Source organism: Podarcis raffonei, chromosome 10 (genome assembly GCF_027172205.1).
Source record: "Podarcis raffonei isolate rPodRaf1 chromosome 10, rPodRaf1.pri, whole genome shotgun sequence".
NCBI lineage: Eukaryota > Metazoa > Chordata > Lepidosauria > Squamata > Lacertidae > Podarcis > Podarcis raffonei.
Genome location: NC_070611.1, coordinates 62,158,304 through 62,177,447, shown reverse-complemented (window position 1 = coordinate 62,177,447; position 19,144 = coordinate 62,158,304). Strand labels below are relative to the sequence as shown.

Here is a 19,144-nt window from a genome sequence, read left to right as displayed (position 1 = left end):
ACACACACACAGTGCTTTTTTCTGGTAGGACACAGGGGTACGCATACCCCTAAACATTTTGTGAATCTAAGTTTGGCCTCATTGAGGGACAGTATTTCAATATGAGTAGGAAAATGAGAGTACCTCTAAACATTTTTTTAAAGAAAAAAAGAACAGTATATGTTTTTATATATATATATTCTGGAATGTATATAAAGCTATGGTTTTCCCAGTAGTGATGTATGGAAGTGAAAGCTGGACCATAAAGAAGGCTCATTGCTGAAGAATTGATGCTTTTGAATTATGGTGCTGGAGGAGACTCTTGAGAGTCCCATGGACTGCAAGAAGATCAAACCTATCCATTCTGAAGGAAATCAGCCCTGAGTGCTCACTGGAAGGACAGATCCTGAAGCTGAGGCTCCAATACTTTGGCCACCTCATGCGAAGAGAAGATCCTGATGTTGGGAAAGATGGAGGGCACAAGGAGAAGGGGATGACAGAGGACAAGATGGTTGGACAGTGTTCTCGAAGCTACCAGCATGAGTTTGACCAAACTGCGGTAGGCAGTGGAAGACAGGAGTGCCTGGCGTGCTCTGGTCCATGGGGTCATGAAGAGTCGGACACGACTAAACAACAACAACAACATATATATTCTGGAATGCCTTTCCTAACAAAACACACATTTCTAAGCACTCTTTGACTGAGGCCGAAACTGGATGGAAAAGACTTGCAAATAATGAATATATGTGAAATGGACTCATCTGCCCACCCCTGTTTCCTGCTTCATTTATTCTCATAACTTCTGCTGTTGCCATTTGACATAATTGTATCCTTTTCATTTTAATATTGTGCAGGATTTATTTATTGGTTGTTGCAAGCCACCTTGGAGGCTTTTAATCAGAAGCGCAGCGTATAAATATTTCAAATGAGTACAAAAAATAGCACAGGCTCATATGTTGGTTGCTGCTGCATCGCATAGGGATTCCCATTTCATATCAAGAGTTCCTGGCTGAGACATAGCACAGCCCTGGAAGCAGAGAGAGATGGATTGCCTAGAAATTGTAGCAAAAATTACGATTCTCGGGGCTTCTCAAATCACCCACTTAAACAACCCCTCCCCCAAACTGGAATAAATGATGCAAATTGGGCCTCCTGCAGTTTGCATAATCACAACATTTGTTTTGTGGAGTGGGAGCTATAATGGAATTCAGAATTTATCCTTAGTTCATTTCTCTAATAGTCTGGTGGTTGAAAGGTTTACATTATAGATCTTCAGCCAGTGGGTTGGGACCCACAGGTGGGTTGCGAGGCCACCCCAGGTGGTTCGCGGCCAAGCTGTTGCCGCCATGTTGGATTCCAGCTAAGGTTGACCAAATGGAAAGGGCACTTACAGGGGTGTCCGGGCTCTTGCACACATTGATCTGATGAGATACTCGCTGTATCCACTTCCATGCGTGCTGCAAAGTGCAAAGAAGCAGGAGAAAGGCAAGAGCCTTCTTCAGTAAGGAATATATTTCTGGCCAATTGTAGGCCTCACTTTCCTATAGGTATGGCTGTAGTGAGAGAGCTCTCTATGGGATACAGTTACAGGTAGGTAGCCGTGTTGGTCTGCCGTAGTTGAAACAAAATTTTAAAAATCCTTCCAGTAGCACCTTAAGGTAAAGGTAAAGGGACCCCTGACCATTAGGTCCAGTCGTGACCGACTCTGGGGTTGTGGCGCTCATCTTGCTTTATTGGCCGAGGGAGCCGGTGTACAGCTTCCGGGTCATGTGGCCAGCATGACTAAGCCGCTTCTGGTGAACCAGAGCAGCGCACGGAAATGCCGTTTACCTTCCCGCCAGAGCGGTACCTATTTATCTACTTGCACTTTGACGTGCTTTCAAACTGCTAGGTTGGCAGGAGCAGGGATTGAGCAACGGGAGCTCACCCCGTCACGGGGATTCGAACCGCCGACCTTCTGATCAGCAAGTCCTAGGCTCTGTGGTTTAACCCACAGCGCCACCCGCGTCCCAAGCACCTTAGAGACCAACTAAGTTTGTTATTGGTATGAGCTTTCATGTGCATGCACACTTCTTCAGATACACTGAAACAGAAGTCACCAGACCCTTATATATAGTGAGAGGGTGGGGAGGGGTATTACTCAGAAGGGTGGTGGGCATGGGTGATTGGCTGATAGGTGTGGTAAACCTGGTGACGACTGCCAACTGGTCTTACAGGAAAAATCAAGGGGAGAGATGGCTAAAAATAGCTATATCATGTATAATGAGATAAGAATCCAATGTCTCTGTTCAGACCAGGTCTCTCCATGGTTTTAAGTTTGGTAATAAGTTGCAATTCAGCAACTTCTCTTTCCAGTCCATTTCTGAAATTCTTTTGTAATAAGACAGCTACTTTGAGATCTTGTATAGAATGTCCTGGGAGATTGAAGTGTTCTCCTACTGGTTTCTCTGTCTTGTGCTTCCTGATATCAGATTTATGTGCATTTATGGGGTACAGAAACTCTGTTCACATTCTAGTCCATTTCTATGGCTCTCGAGACTTCTTCCAGAATAGAGCTATGCTGAGGACTAGAATGTAGAAGTGCCCACTTCTGCACAAGGGAGCACCCTGGTGGGTTGCTTGGTTGCCATCATGGCAGCAGCTGGAGGGCCAGGAAGTTACATCATAACTTGGGCTGCAGGAGATGAGAGCTGGAAGGAGCAGGAATGCCTCACCATCTTCTCACAGTATTGTTGTGAGGATAAAATGGTGAGGGGGATAACCTTGAGCTCCTTGGAGGAAAACTGGGATATAAATGCAGTGATAAATGAATAAAATAAACAATAATAAATCACATCATTTCCAGTGGGAGAGAGTTTAGTGGATACTTACCCTCCCTTTTGAAATCAATAGAATTGAACCTTCGCTTGAACATATGCTTTCTCCTTGTTTGTTCTGAACAACAGGCACATTTTTACATGTTCTCCCTGTGACCATATGGACTACAGCCTTTATATATATATATATAAAATCAGAGTTGAGATTTCTTCCAGTGGACTCTATCCTTGATATCCTGTCATCTATAACTGGTTCATGGTTATGTTGATTTCCAGGGTCCCTGGCTGGCTAGGTTTATGTTTTTTTGTTTTTTTAAAAAATGCTACTTTTGAATATGAGTTCATATAAGAGAGTTGTAAGGAAATATTGCGTAGCATTGTGGGCATGAATATTGCATGGTGACTTTGCCACAAACACACATCAAATTATCTTACCTTTGAAATATTAAAATTTTGTACTTTTTAATAAAATATGTGCACCATCCCTCTTTGCAGCTCCTGACTTCATTGCGCACACAACAAACTTCATTACAAGAATCTACCCCAAAGGAACCAGGACAGACTCTTCAAATTATGATCCACAAGAATTCTGGAACGTTGGGTGCCAAATGGGTAGGCTTTTCCATCTAATTTTATGTGATGTGTTTGCATGCATGAAACACCAAAATAGGTTTAGATATATGGCTTAGATTTGATAATGTCTCACATGGATGAAAGCGGGTTGGGGGCTGACATATATTGGACTCTAGAGTGCTTTTGGGTTGCAGTCACAGGCCAGAGGGCTGAGGAGGGCAATGAGGTTAAGGTAGGTGTGTGGAACTTCTGTCCCTTCAGATATTGCTAAACTAGAACTCTGATCAGCTCCAGAAAGTGTATCCAATGGCCAGAGTTGATGAGAGTGATATTTCAGCAGCATTGGGAGAGCCAAAGATTCTACACACCTGGAGACAGTAAAGCAAAGAAGCATCAAACACATTGGCCAGTCTGAGATGTAATGGAGAACCATAGTGGAGAGTCGGGGCAGGGTGGATTATGTGGTCCTCCTCCTCTCTTTGTGCACCGGGGGATATGCAAAGTATCTTTTTGTAACAGACTAACCACAGTTCCCTGTGACATTTTAACTCAGGAAACCATGGTTTGTATAAACAATGGTTCCAGCACAAGCCAGGTTCTGAAGCCATGATAGGAGCATTACTCATAAACAAATGGCAGTTGCCTCCATTTGGATGTCATGGAAGGCTGTACATATTTTAAAATCAGAAATGAAAGCATCCAATCTGCTTGAAAGAGGAGGCTGGAAAGAGGCAGAGATGTGGTGGACTGCAACTGCCATCATCATGCTGGCTGGGCCTGATGTGAGTTGTAGTCCAATAATTTATGGAGAGTGGAAGGTTCCCCAGCCCTGACCTGAATGCAGCCTTGATGATAGCGGACATATGGCTGAGTCAAAATTGCAATCCCTCATGCTCAAAAATATGCTGTGCTGGCCTCCTAAACAGATGTCTAAGTCCTCTTCCTGTAGCACACTGCCTAATGTTTATGTCTTAACTTGTTTGTCATTGCAATGGGAAATGTAACAACAAATTCATTATATGAAGCCTTGTACTTTGTTTCATCCTGCGGCAGTTGGGGGGAAGAACAAAAATACTAATTACATCTCTTCCTGCTCATTGCTTTCATTTTTCGCTCCTCTTTAATGGCATGTGTGTAATGCATAACAAAAGATAAAGTGATCTCTTTGGTGATATTAACTCCTTGCCTCTAAAAGCTTTGACTGGGTGCATTGTTGGCAGTGGACAGTTTCCTGGCATGAAAGGATCATTTATTGAGTGCCACTCAGGACTCAGGCAGCCTGCACTGCAGGAAATTGGATGATTTGTAAATGTCACTGCAGCACCCAGAACTGAATGGGTGACATGCGGAAGGAGTGACTTTATTTCTATGAAATTAAAAAGGTTCTGAACCAAAGAGTTTTGCCCTTTGAGATATAACTATTTTGAGCTTGTCCGCATGCTGCCAATCATCAGATTTGTATGATGGGAATAGCAATACAGTCTCAGAGAGAGAGAGAGAGAGAGAGAGAGAGAGAGAGAGAGAGAGAGAGAGAGAGGTCAGTCCCTTGTGAATGTTGAAGCTATGCATGTATGTTGAGTTGGAAGTATGTTCCATCAAGCTCAATGAGACTTTGGCCGCATCTACACCTGCTGTCTAAAACACAATTGAAGCACATGGCTGAAAAAACAACCCCATGGAAACTGTAGGTTTGTAAGATGTTTGGCAATAGTATCTCTGTGAGGGGATAAACAACTGTTCCTGGGATTACTGGAGGAAGCCATGTGTGTTAAGTGTTCTTTAAATGCATAGCATAGATGTGATCTTCCTCCCAAGCAAAACTGCAACAAGGCTGCAGCCCTAAGGTCTACAGGCTTCCTTATCAAACTATCACGTGTATTTATTATAATCTCTGTTCCATTTAAATGCCTAACAGATGAAAGTATTACCCACCTGGTGCCCACCAGATGTTTTCAACTTGAACTCCCATCAGCTTCAGCCTGCATGGTCATGCTGGCTGAGGTTGAAATGAGTTGCAATCCAAAACAGCTGGAGAGCGTCAGGTTAGTGAAGGCTGATTTACAGGATAGATGAGGAGGTTGTGGTGGAAATATCTACCTTACCTATCTAGTTTTATTTAATTCACGACCTCACTTTGAAGTGTTCTCCAGCAACAGAACACCCAATGAAACGAAACACAACCTAAACAGAACAATAAAACTACCAAAAAGAATGCCAAGCAGAGAGAAGCTAAACAGCAGTCAGTAAATCTAGATGAAATCAATTAGGCAAATTAAAGATCAGACGATTGTCTAAACAGACAGAAAATCTTTAAGTTCCAACTTTGGCATCTCCAGCTAAAAGGTTCTTATAGCAGGCAATGGAAAATAGCTTTCTCTGCTTAAGATATTGGACTGCCGAGGGCAGAAAAAATGGACGGTACTAGGCTAGATGGACAAATGTTTTGACTTGGCACAAGGCTGCTTCTGTGCACCTTTTGAGCACAACAGGTCTTTAAATCCCATTTGAAAGGGTCAGTCTTCCGACTTAAGGTGTTACCTAGTCCAGGTGGTACCACTAGGAATGCTCTTTCTGCAGTGGCTGCCAAACTAATGGACAGGGATGGGTAGCCTCATGCCCAGGGGCCAAATATGGTTCTCCATTATCTGGTCCTCAAAACCCTCCCCTGACCCTATCCCACGCCAGCCCTGCTTCACACTCCAAGTGCCTTGCAGGAACATGCCCTTGAACACTGATAATGACTCTTGGTTCTCTGGATGGAGGTTAGAGAGGAATCATAGGCTCATAGAATTGCAGGGTTCATCTGAGGCTAATCTAGTCCAACACCCTGCAATGCAGGAATATGCAGCTGTCCCAGACAGGGATCAAACCTGCAACTTTGGCATTATCAGCATCACGCTCTAACCAACTGAGCCATCCACATGTGTAGAAATTTAGAAATTTACAAAGATGAAATTTAGAATTGTTGCTCCACCCCGTTCTGCCCTAGACACCCCCAGCCAAGGAAGGTACACATCTGATAGTTAATTCTTTATTGACAAAAACATGCACTTACAGCAACTCCCACAGTGCTCTGGATACACATGCAAACACCCTTCTAGCCTCTAGGAAGCTGTCCCTAGCTCTGTGCCCCATGGAGCAGTTGCATAGGATAGATTATAAAACCACCAAGAGGTTTTCTGAACTACATTTTAAAGAGTGGGGAGGTATGTTATCCCACGATCCCCATGAGATGTGCACAGGAGCCAGAGTCCCACACCTCAGCTGGCAGGAGAAGAGGTTACAAGCACGTGCTGATATAGGTGCATAGAGCAAAATGTGCAAGTGTTGTGGTATGTGATCATTGCATGCACCAGAAATTCAGAGGCCCAGCCCTTGCAGCTTCATCACTCCCATTTGTTTTTTCAATGTCTCTGTATGTGTGTGTTTCATCAGATCCTGGTGTGTGTGTGTGTGTGTGTGTGTAGGGGGAAAATATTTCTGAAAATCAGTCATTACTTCAGTTGCATTTAAAAACAACAACTGCTCACACAATACCTTGTATGCAACTGAAACTATCTCTTCCCCCGCTTGCAGTGGCCTTAAACTTCCAGACACCCGGAGTACAGATGGATCTACTGAATGGAAAGTATTTGGACAATGGTGGCTCTGGTTATATCTTAAAACCAGAATTCCTGAGAAAGAGAGATACAGACTACAACCCACATGACGTAAACATGAAATTCAGAGCGCTTACACTTACAGTAAGGGTAAGAAGGTTTCATTCAACATTTCACTTATCATTCATATATGATAAACCACTGAGCCTCTTGGGCTTGCTGATTGAAAGGTCAGCAGTTCCAATCTGTGCGATGGGGTGAGCTCCCATTGCTCTGTCCCAGCTTCTGCCCACCTGGCAGTTCGAAAGCATACCAGAGCGAAAAAGACAACAGTGACTTTAGAAAGGAATGGGAATTTTTTTTACAAGATATTTGCAGAAATAACAAAAAGAAATGTACTCAATGTCAAGATTTGAACAAACTTTCACAACTTTATTGAATTTCAAAATGGAGGATGACAATGTAACAACATTTAATAGTATATATATATACATGTAGCATACAACAAACAATGTAACAAACCAGAAGGGGAAAATGAGGGATGCCAGTGGGAGGGTGGGGATTGTAAAGGTAGGACTGGATTATGGTACATGATATTTGTAATTATAAAACTTTAATAAAAATATTATTAATAATAAAAAATAATAATAAAAGAAAGCATACCAGAGCAAGCAGATAAATGGGTACCGCTGCAACGGGAAGGTAAATCGTGTTTCCGTGCACTCTGGTTTCCATCACAGTGTCCTGTTGTGCCAGAAGTGGTTTAGTCATGCTGGCCACATGACCCGGAAAGCTATCTGTGGACAAATGCCGGCTCCCTTGGCCTAAAAGCGAGAAGAGCACCGCAACCTCATAGTCGCCTTTGACTGGACTTAACCATACAGGGGTCCTTTACCTTTTATCTTTACCTTACTTCTCCTAAGCTCTATTTTTTTTTAAAAAAAGAAAATATCCCAAATTCATTACTGGTTGAACATTTCAGTTGTACATCTCTGGTGACTCTTGGCCCATGTGCCCACAGGTAAAATCCCTACCCTGTCCTGCTGAGGGAATCTGCGTAAGTCTAGTCAAGCATGGTTAAGTCCTTTCAAATCCTCTTTCTAAGGAGTGATCAGCACCCTGGACAGCACACAGTGGACTTCCCCATTGGCTCAGTCCTGTTCAGTGGCAGGCAGTGGGCGGTTCAGTGGTGGCAAGGACAGGGCCATGCACCCACAGGGGTTTTTTTGAGGGTGCCCTGGCCCCCAGGACCCCCTGAAGTTGGTGCCTATGGCCCCAGTTCATCAAGGTTGATGGCAGTTGCAGGCCAGCAACATTTGGAAGGCCACAGGTTCCCCATGCAAGGTCTGCACTGATAGCACCCAGAGTTTCAGACAGGAGACTTTTCCAGCCCTACCTAAAGATGCAAACCTATTCCTCAAAATTTTCACTTATCTCAATTTGCAGTGTAGTTGTGCAATCAGACAATGTGTACAGAATTCATATATTTGGGGAGAATGTGCATGAAAATAAACACATTAGGGAGAATAACATACAAAACACACCATATTAGGGGAAATTGCTTGCAAAACTGTGTTTACGGGGAGAAAAAAGCAGATGAATTTTCCCAGATTGCTGTAGAAATGTGGAGCACTGAATGTAAGACTGGTACAGTGACAAATGGGGAAAACCAGAATTGACAGATCCTTCCATCCATGCTCAGAACAGACACACTGAAATTAATATACCTTAAGTTACTTGTATCCATTAATTTCAATGGGTATACTCATGAGTAGGAGTAATACTAATAGGAGTAATACAACCCATGGATTTAAACAGCAGACTTTGAACTAAGAAGAATGCAGTAAATGTTAGGAGCAGCCTTAATCATGAGAGCTAAATGGGGGCTCCATATTCAGAAGTACAGACTTTATGTTCAGGGTATGTACATTTTCATACCAGAGACTGAAACCAAAAAAAGGTGATGGCGGTACAATGCCAGGAACTGCTGGAATCCATGTGGCTGCCCCATGTGGTGAACTGTTGAACTGCAGTTGGCAACCATCTCAGATTGACCTTCTGGGTTGACTCTGCCCACCCAGGCTGATCGCTAGATCTTTCTGAACAGAAGAGAGCTTAGAGAGCCTCTTTTCTCAAGCTAAACCTTGCTTGAGCAACAAGATCTGCCTGAGCACCACCTGTATCTTGTATTTTCCCTCTTCATCTGGATCCCTGCCTTCAGAATTCTTTCTCTTGCATCCTGATAATTCTTTGGTCTCCTAGCTTGTTCTTTGGCCCTCTGCTCTGTTGCAGATTTTTACTCCAGCCTCTCATTTCCCAGCTCCTGAATTTCTCCAGGCTGTTGCCCATGACCCAGCACTCGCTTCACGGCCAACTTGTGATCTTCACAGAAACATGCAGTTGGCCATGTTTGGAAGCAGAATGCTAGATGGATCTTTGGTCTGATCCAGCAGGGTAGTTCTGAACTGGGAAACCCTTCCTGGAGACAGAGTTTTCTGTGGGCAACCCTAATCATGCCTACTCAAAACGAGGGATGCCAGAGAATTCAGAAACAGGAGCAGAAATGACCATTGTTCACTTACTTATCCCATGTCTGGAAGAGAAATCAATTCAGCAAGTACAATTGGTATTAGCTGCTGTTTTTGCTGCCAGTCTGTAAATGAATTGCTTATGTTCCCCCCATCGGTTTTGTGTTTCCTTTGCACGGAAATGAAGGGGGCGGAATAACATCAACATAACTGATGCGATTTATCTAATTAATTACGTAACTTATGTAAATTTTGCCACCATGCATAGCGAGACAAATAATGTAGTTTTTGGCAGAAAACCGACTGCAGCAGAACAGAAACAATTCTGCATGCAAAGCACGCAGAGCAGCATGGGAAATGATACCTTATTAGATCCCAACTCTGAAGTAAATCCCACCGAATTCAATAGGGCTAGGATAGGAATGCAGGGGTATAGTTACAGTTTACCCTCTCTAGCCCCCTAGCTACAATATATCCCCAGATTGGGATTAAATCTAATTTGCAGCATCCAAGAACGAAACTGAACTTTCCAAAAATTCTGGCATTCTGCTTACAAGGCAGCCTCATTAAATACTGTTATTTACAAGGATCTCGTTCTCAGTACACCTAGGTCATTCTTCAGCTGCAATTTAGAACATTACTGTAGCATGTTGAAAATAGAGAGAGGCAAATTGAATTAAACCTTTCAGGGCAAGCTGTGATATTCATGTACAGAGATGGTTCTGGAAAATTGCCTGTTTGAACAAAAATAAATCAAACAGGTTTGATTTATTATCTGTAATATTTCCTGGTACTCTCCTATGCTTGTTGTTGAAAATACCTCAAATACTATAAATTCTGTGGCCAGCAAGCTGCAAATAGTTATCAAAGACATTTGACAGGTTATTAAATACCAGCGGTGTACAGTGTGTGGGGTTTTTTTGGGTGTGTGTGTGTGGTCTGGCTACAGAATAAGCATTCTCTTCCCATCTTGCCAACCTTTAACAAAGATTTTGTTCACCGTTATTTTTTTTTAAAATGCATGTTAAACAAGGCCAGATATTTTTCTCCCTCCTTCATAAGGAATGGTTGAGGGAATTGGTATGTTTAGCCTGGGTAAAGAGAAGATGTGATAGCCATCTTCAAACATCTCAAGGGCTGTCACATGGAGGATGAAGCAAGCTTGTTTTCTCCTGCTCCAGAGGCTAGGGCCCCAACCAAAGAATTCAAGTTACAAGAAAGGAGATTCTGACTAAATAGCAGGAAGACCTTTCTGACAGTAAGAAGGATTCAGCAGTGGAACAGTCTTCCACAAGAGGTGGTGGACTTTCCTTCCTTGGAGATTTGTAAGAAGAGGTTGGACTAATTTGTGGAGAAATGGTCTATCAAAGAGTATTGGTGAAAAAGAACCTCCATATTCAAAGGCAGGACAACCCTAATGCATTAAGAGGCATAATACACCTGACAAGTAGAAGTACAAGATAGACATCAATAGCCTTGCCCTCCATGAATTTGTCTAAGCCTCTTTTAAAGCCAGCCAATTTGGTGTCCTACAGTGCCTCCTGTGTGATTGAGTTTCACAGTTTAACTATACACTGTGTGAAAAAGCACTTCCTTTTTATCTATTCTGAATTTTCCAACATTCAGCTTCATTGGATTAATGAATTATTGCATCATAGTTTTTTAAAAAACAAAACAAAAAAACTTTGAGGTTTTGGTAATGAAAGCTTATCTGCCATTATGATTCATCTGATTAAGAAACCCCTGACAAGCTTCTGAGAAACTCCCGAAGTTTTCCAAAGTATAATTTGAAAGTTAGTGAATCATATGAAACAAGAAAGTGTTTGAGATATAGGTATCACCCAAGCACTCTGGGGGGGTCTATGCCTATACATTTTGTGTTATACAATATTGGTCCTGGACGACTCTGTGTTCTGCTGATTTTATAACATCTTATTTCTATATTTATGGTAAAGTGAATCTTTTCTAAAGCATTTAAATCATATATACTTATGGATGTTTTTCCTCCTTCCGCAGCAGATAATGGATGACTCCTGTTGTTGACAGTGGGAGAAAGATTGAACACTATATAGGGATCCATGCTATAGCAATCTTCTTAGTAGGGCTAATGGTTGTAATTCTGAAAATCTCAAGAGACTTAAAGAGGATGACACCGTGGAGTGCTGTAGTATTTATTTATGTGGCATTTTCAAAGCTCTCTCTCTCTTTTTTATTAAATATTTATTGGTATTTTCAACAAATGTATAACAATCAAAAACAAAAAATAAACAAAATAAAAACCACACAAAAATACATAAAATTCAAGACTTAAACAGAAAAAAAGAAAAAACACATAAAGTTTCAAATACTTATTTTCCTTAACCTTATTTCTCAGACCTCCTCACACCTCCCCTTCTTGTATTCTAATTTAAATTGTCAATTCAGCAAGTCCTTAACTTATTTCTTCACCTTAGCTTGAACATTTGTTCTCACATACTATTATTTTACTTTACTTCTTTTTTCCATTTCCTCAATTTATTTTTAGCAGCCTTATTTTCATTTAATTTAAAAAACCAATTTTACCTTATCAAAATTACACATCAATACTTATACCTCATTAATTATTCTTAAACCTTTTTCCTAAAGTCGACCAAAATTTCCCTTCCACGATTTTCCCAATTTCCATACAACTAACAAAATATATATAAAAAAAACAAGGCAGATTATACTTATGTACCCTTTGGATTCCCAACCTCCACCCACCCTTTTCCCGGTTCCAGTCCCCAGCCAATATCCATCAGTCTTTATGTTATTTAGCCTGGAGATCTCACGTCCGAGGCCCTTATATCTCTCTCAGTTCCTTTCTGCCGGTCTCTTTGATAGTCCTTGATGTTAAACCCCAAGTCTCGGAGAGGCTCCGGCCCGACAGGATCCATGTTGCTTCCAGCCAGTCCTCCGTACTTAAAAGCAAAGCCTATGGGGTACTCCAACTCTTGTTTCAAATTTCTTTCAAATCCACATGTCCCCAAAGCTCCAACTTTCACCTTCAACAAATTTGTAATCCTCAGGTCTTCAGATCTCCTCCAGAGGGGATCTCTCCATTTTTCAGACTCCCATTCAGACCAGGCTTTCTGCATCCAATTTTTATTGTCCTTTTTTCTCATCATGTCAGGCCTCATATTGCAACTCTCCTTTGACTCCTGCAAACTTCCAGCTCCTCCTTCATTTTCTTCAGAGACAACATATTGCTCCATCGTATCTACACTTTCAGTTTCATTTATTTGTTCAGTTGAATGGGCTTCCTGTTTCAAGTCCTTATCAGGCTCAAAACTGTTGTTTACTGTCCAGTGTAGTACTGAAACCTCTGTAGACAAAGCATTGTATTCATCTTGTAACTTTCCTAGGAGAACAAATGCTCTGTCCAATTCTGCTTGGATTTTACATGCTCCAGCCATTTTTATGATGTAGTGTCCCTATTACCCCTCTAGGGGGATTTTAGTTCCTTAATATTCCTTTCAGCTCAAAACCAAAAGTCCAGTTATTTTGTATCAGCCCTCCTTATTTTCAACAAAGTTATACCGAATAAACCAGCAAAAACAGCAGAAACAATGTTCTCTTTTTCCAGCTGACAACTAGCTGACTGACAGCTAACTTGACAGCTGTCAAACTCTTCAATACAGCAGGCTTTCTCATAGGACGTCCCCGGGTCTAGGGGGGGGGGTGAAATTTCAGCTCCCAAAATTCTTTTTATCCTCCAGTAAATCTTCTTATAATGTCAAAACCGTGAAGTCAAGATCTTTTATTAAAAAGCAAGAAACAGATTCTCTCGACCTTAGCTGCCCGGTCCTTTGCTTTAAATTGTTTACAAAGAGGGGGGGGGTGGACTTCCTTTTTAGCCCCTTCCCGCTCGTTCCAGATCCAAAATAATTTTTTTTTTTTTAAAGTTCCAATCTCCGTATTACTCACGGGTTGATGTTTTAAAGTCCAATCGATCCAAAGAAGAAGTTGGCGCTCTCTGTCAATGGCTTGCGGCTTCACTCCGTAGACGAGGGAGTACTCTCAGCACCACGCCTCACCCTGCCTCCGTTCCGAAGCCTTTAAAAAGGCTCCGTCGCGGATTGGGGGGGCGCAAATGGTGCCCGCCGAGTCTCTGTGTTCACAGGCATCCGCGCCTGTGATTTTAAGGGTCCCCGCTTCGCCGCAGCGGCCAGACCCAGACGCTACGGAGCCGATTCCCTCCGGAGCTCGGAGGGAATCCGCCATTAAACAATGGCGCCAACCCGGAAGTCGGCATTTTCAAAGCTCTCATCCCAGGGTTGAATTGGACTGTGAAATTTCACCGTTTGTAGTCCAGAGGTTGCTGGACTACAACTCCCATCACTTCTGACCATTGGCCATGTTGGCTGGGGTTGTATCATGTGAAATTTGTATATTCAGAAATTCAGAGAGTGCCCTCCATCATTTGATGCTGGGGCTGTCTACCCTCATACTATAACCACACTAGCAATATTGTTGTTATAAAATAATGATGATGGGTTGTCTCCCATGCTCATTCTACTTAGAGTAGATCTACTTAGAGTTATTCTGAGTAATTCTTACCTGGATACAATCCCATGTTGTTGTTGCAACAAGAGCAAAAACAGAAAAAGGTAGAGTGAATTGTTTTCAGCGAAGTAAAGGGTAAAGGTAAAGGTACCCCTGACTGTTAGGTCCAGTTGCGGATGACTCTGGGGTTGTGTGCTCATCTCACTCTATAGGCGAGGGAGCCAGCGTTTGTCTGCAGACAGCTTCCGGGTCATGTGGCCAGCATGGCGAACCAGAGCAGTGCACAGAAATGCCGTTTACCTTCTGGAGGAGCGGTACCTATTTATCTACTTGCACTATGATGTGCTTTCGAACTGCTAGGTGGGCAGGAGCTGGGACCGAGCAACAGGAGCTCACCTCGTCGTGGGGATTCGAACTGCTGACCTTCTGATCAGCAACCCCTGGAGTCCCCACTCGCCCATGGGGTTTTTATTGGGGGGGGGGCGCCTAGCCCTGGCACTCACCCCCAAAGCCCTAGCAGCCTAGACCGTGTTGTCTTTTATTCAGACGACACGGAGCGTGCTGCCATTCCACACTAGTTCTCTTTAAGTGTGTGGAGTGAACATGTGTAGACAGAAAAAGGGGAGTGGGCAGACAAGCAGGCACCTTGAGTTCAGCATCTCCAGAGGCACCAGCGCCACTTCAGATCTTCCAACAGTGAAAGGAGAAGTCTCAAAGTGGATTCTTGTGGGAACGTATCTCTGTAATTTGAGCAATTCATTCATGCTGGCGGTTGATTTCCTTTATGTAGATTATCAGTGGTTGCCAGCTGCCACCAAGCAACCTCTCCAAGAGCAATAAGGCTGATCCTGTAGTCAAGATAGAGATTCATGGAGTTCCTGGAGATATGAATAAACAGCAGACTTCTGTCATAAAGAACAATGGTAAGTCTAACACACCATGAACTTGGGTAAGATGTTAAGTGGAGCTCTGTTCAAAAATGCATGTTCAACAACTAGATTTCCCCTCCTGTTTCTTGCAGCTTTGAATCCTAGATGGAATGAAACATTCACGTTTAACATCAATGTTCCTGATCTTGCCTTAATACGCTTTGTTTTAGAAGATCAGATGGCACTAACTGCAAATGACTTCCTCGGTCAATTTACTTTGCCAGTTATGAGCCTGAATAAAGGTAAGATTAAGCAGGGATGGGAGGAGTCAGCATGCACACACACAATATTTGTGCATGCGTGGGTCTTCCTGTTCATTGTGGAGTTTGAGACAATTTTGCACATGTGGTCCCTCTGCGCTGATACAGCTGCCCTATTGCTGTAGTGCCTGCAGAGCGCTAGATTGTGGCGAAATAACTTGATTACAGTTTTGTACAGAGGAATTAAATTAGCCAAATCAGCCATAGACAAAGGCAGCCTTTAAATCAATATAGTCATTTTAGGAGAATCTAAAAGTTTGTGCGATAGAAATCCATCAAACTGGTTCATACTTGTTTTGTAGCTACAATATTTATTTATTTATTTATTTAAAAAATTCCCACATAAAATCGGTTTATAAAATATTTCTTTGAGTTTAATATTATATCCACAACCCAATGAAATATCCATAGAATTATTAAGCTGTATTTCAGGCTACATGAACCGTCTTGAAATATTTAGTCTCTAACAAGACAACAAAGTCTATGTGCTGTCAGACTCAATCTAGCAATGCTATTATGGAAGTGGAAGATGTCTATTTATCAATATCAAGGCACAGGAAAACCACAAATAAAAATGCATTCAAATCTACCAGTATGAAGTTAGCAGTACAAAATAAAGAGAGATTATTACTTTAAATGGCATACAAGTATGATTTTCTGGGAAAGCTAAAGTAAATCTCTACTGTCAAGAGTGCCAAAAGAAACGAAGAAGCAAAATAGACAACTTTCTTTTTTATTTTGCAAGATCAAAACAAATTTTCCTTCTATGACAGAAGCAGTGAACATTTTTCATCTTGAGAGCCATATTCCCTCCTGGGCAACCTTCCAGGGGCCACATGGATGCAAATTTTACCTTATATGGTCAGCTAATTTCTACAATGGACCTTGTCCATTCAGACAAGCAAGAGGCATTGTGAGTGTTTAAGAACACATTGCAGCCAGGCAAAAGCACCTGGGAGGCACTTTTAGAAGACGTCTGAAGGCAGCCCTTTTTAGGGAAGCTTTTAATGTTTGATGTATTATAGTATTTTAATATTTTTTTGGAAGCCGCCCAGAGTGGCTGGGGAAGCCCAGCCAGATGGGCGGGGTATAAATAAATTATTATTATTATTATTATTATTATTATTATTATTATTATTATTAGAGGTGTGGACTTGGGAGAGTCCCGAGGACCAGACAGAGAGACCTGGAGGGTCAGCTTTGGCCCTTGTGATGTTCCCCACCCCAGAACCATACACTCAACTCTCTCTCCTTCACTCAGGCAAGCAGAAGGCACCTTCAGAAGATACATTTCAACCATTCAATGGGGTTACAAAACAGGGCCACTAGGAGCTGTATCTGCAGAGCGTGTGTGGCCTGGGGAGAATTGGAGGGCCAGATCTCCATATTATGCAATACTCTGTGTGTTCTGCAGGGGACACATAGGTCTCTTAAGGAGCAATCATAGTTGCTGGGAGGGTGGCCAATAAGAATAATAATAATTTATTATTTATACCCCGTCCATCTGACTGGGTCTCCCCAGCCACTCTGGGTGGCTTCCAACCAAATATCAAAAACAATACGGTGTCAGACATTATAGACTTTCCTAAACAGGGTCTTTTAAAAGTAAAATAGTTGTTTATTGCCTTGACATCTGCTGGGAGGGCGTTCCACAGGGCAGGCGCCACTACCGAGAAGGCCCTCTGCCTAGTTCCCTGTAACCTCACTTCTTGCAGTGAGGGAACTACCAGAAGGCCCTCGGCACTGGACCTCAGGGTCCGGGCAGAATGATGGGGGTGGAGATGCTCCTTCAGGTATACTGGGCTGAGGCCATTTAGGGCTTTAAAGCTCAGCACCAACACTTTGAATCGTGCTCAGAAACATACCGGGAGCCAATGAAGATCTTTCAGGACCGGTGTTATATGGTCTCGGCAGCCACTCCTACTCACCAGTCTAGCTGCTGCATTCTGGATTAATTGCAGTTTCCGAGTCACCTTCAAAGGTAGCCCCACGTAGAGCATAGGCCAAGGGGCTGTAGGATGCTGAGGGTCTACACCCCTGCCATGGGCAGAGCAGGAGGTCCAGGGGTGGAGGCCTCTCTAGTGTGGCAGAGTAGGAGGCCCATACATGGAGGCCTCTCAGAGCTCTCCACTGACATTTCTCATCTGGCAGTGATCCACAGGGCCAGAAAATGGGGCATGCCATGGGTTGGCAGAGAGAAAAAAAGCAAATTCTCCACTGGGCATACCCAATTTCTTTGACCAGGCTGCATTAACTCTCTGGAAGAACCTGGTCTCTTGCTTTTCCATGTAGGTAGTTCCCCAAGGATTGTATGAACATGGCTGCAACCACAACATGCATTTGAAACACATTGAAAGCGCATAACTGCCCCTTCCCCAAGAATCCTGAGAACTGTAGTTTAACCCTCCCAGGATTACGATTCCTTCCATCCTTAACAAACTACAGAACTGGGGATTTGGGGGGAAAGGAAGCAATGTGCTTTAAAAGCATGGTCTGTATGCATCACATGCGTGGATTTACTTTTAAAAAAAATGGCATGGTATTTTTTTTTAAGCTCCTTCTTCCTTCATCATATATTATTTGATGTGTATTTTATATTTAGCACATTTTTTGGGGAAAAAAATCTTCTTCCTTCTTGGTTTGTTTCTAGGATACCGCCATGTTCCATTGGTCTCCAAGCTCGGAGTGACCCTCAAGCCCGCCTCGCTCTTCGTATATATCTGGTATTGCTTTCATGTCCTGAGTTAATGTCATCACTACTCCTCCCAGCTGCGTGTTTAATAAAGCAACCATAATCAAAGCAGAAGGCACCCGATACCTTCACACAGCACACATGTAGCTAAAGTATGGAATTTGCTCTCACAATATGAAGTGATGGCCACCAGCTTAGGTGGCTTTAAAAGGAGACAAGTCATATCTGTGGGGGAATAATAGAATTGAAGAGTTGGAAGAGACCCCGAGGTCCGTCTTGTCCAACCCCCTGCAATGCAGGAATCTCAACTAAAGTATCCATGGCAGATGGCCATCTAACCTCAGCTTAAAAACCTCCAATGAAGGAGAGTCCACAGCCTTCTGAGGAAGTCTGTTCTGCTGTCGAACAGCTCTTACTGTCAGAAAGTTCTTTCTGATGTTTAGTTGGAATCTCCTTTCTTGTAACTTGAAGCCATTGGTTTGACCCCTACCCTCCAGGGCAGGAGAAAACAAGGTTGCTCCATCTTCTCATGTGACAGCCCTTGAGATATTTGAAGCGCCTTATGCCTCCTACTCTTATTTCTTGTTGGAATTGGTGTCTTCAGTATTTCACCATTAAGAAGCTCCCATCCATCTTGGGCTTCCTTCTCATTGAGTATGGGATCTCACCCAGTAGTTCCTCAAGCTTTTTGAAATCAGCCTTCTTAAAGTCCAGAGTGCATGTCCGACCACAATCAGCTTTCCCTTGCCTCTGAATCATGAAACCCAAGAGGACATGATCACTTCCTCCTAAGGTTCACAGTACTTTTGCTTCATTGACCACCTTTTCCCTGTTGGTGAGGACTAGGTCCAAGACAGATGGTCCCCTTGTTGCTTCTTCCACCTTCTGGGAAATGAAATTGTTAGTGAATGAATGAATGAATTTATTAATACGGTCACAGACCAGCGTCAACACACACAATATCACAGATCATAAAAAATATCAGAAATACAAAGGACAATATGAATATAACAAGGATTTAAAGATAAAAATTAAAATTAATTATTAGCGTGCCCCCTGTAATTAACATTTAGGGGTTTGGTCACTATGGGATACCATTTGCTTCCTGCGATTGATTGCAGACGCACAGAATTTAGCTACATTTAATGTAGTCTTGGGATTCTTGTCCTCTAGCAGTAGTTTTAAACTATGGTATTCTGATTCTTTCCTGGACTTTTGCAAAACAGGTGTAATAAAAGTCAAAC

At 42.6% G+C, this 19,144-nt stretch overlaps 1 protein-coding gene across 1 annotated transcript in view; it reads left to right on the top strand.

Annotated features, from left to right (window-relative positions):
- The window catches only part of LOC128422271 (1-phosphatidylinositol 4,5-bisphosphate phosphodiesterase zeta-1-like), a 42,881-nt gene extending 24,873 nt beyond the window's left edge, over window positions 1–18,008 (top strand). The window contains exons 9-13 of the mRNA XM_053406061.1: window positions 3,291–3,407; window positions 6,945–7,117; window positions 14,810–14,942; window positions 15,041–15,190; window positions 17,859–18,008. Of these exons, the coding sequence (XP_053262036.1) occupies window positions 3,291–3,407; window positions 6,945–7,117; window positions 14,810–14,942; window positions 15,041–15,190; window positions 17,859–17,956 (671 nt within the window). The 3' untranslated portion in view covers window positions 17,957–18,008. The remainder of the gene's footprint in view (window positions 1–3,290; window positions 3,408–6,944; window positions 7,118–14,809; window positions 14,943–15,040; window positions 15,191–17,858) is intronic.
- The last annotated feature ends 1,136 nt before the right edge of the window (window positions 18,009–19,144 follow it).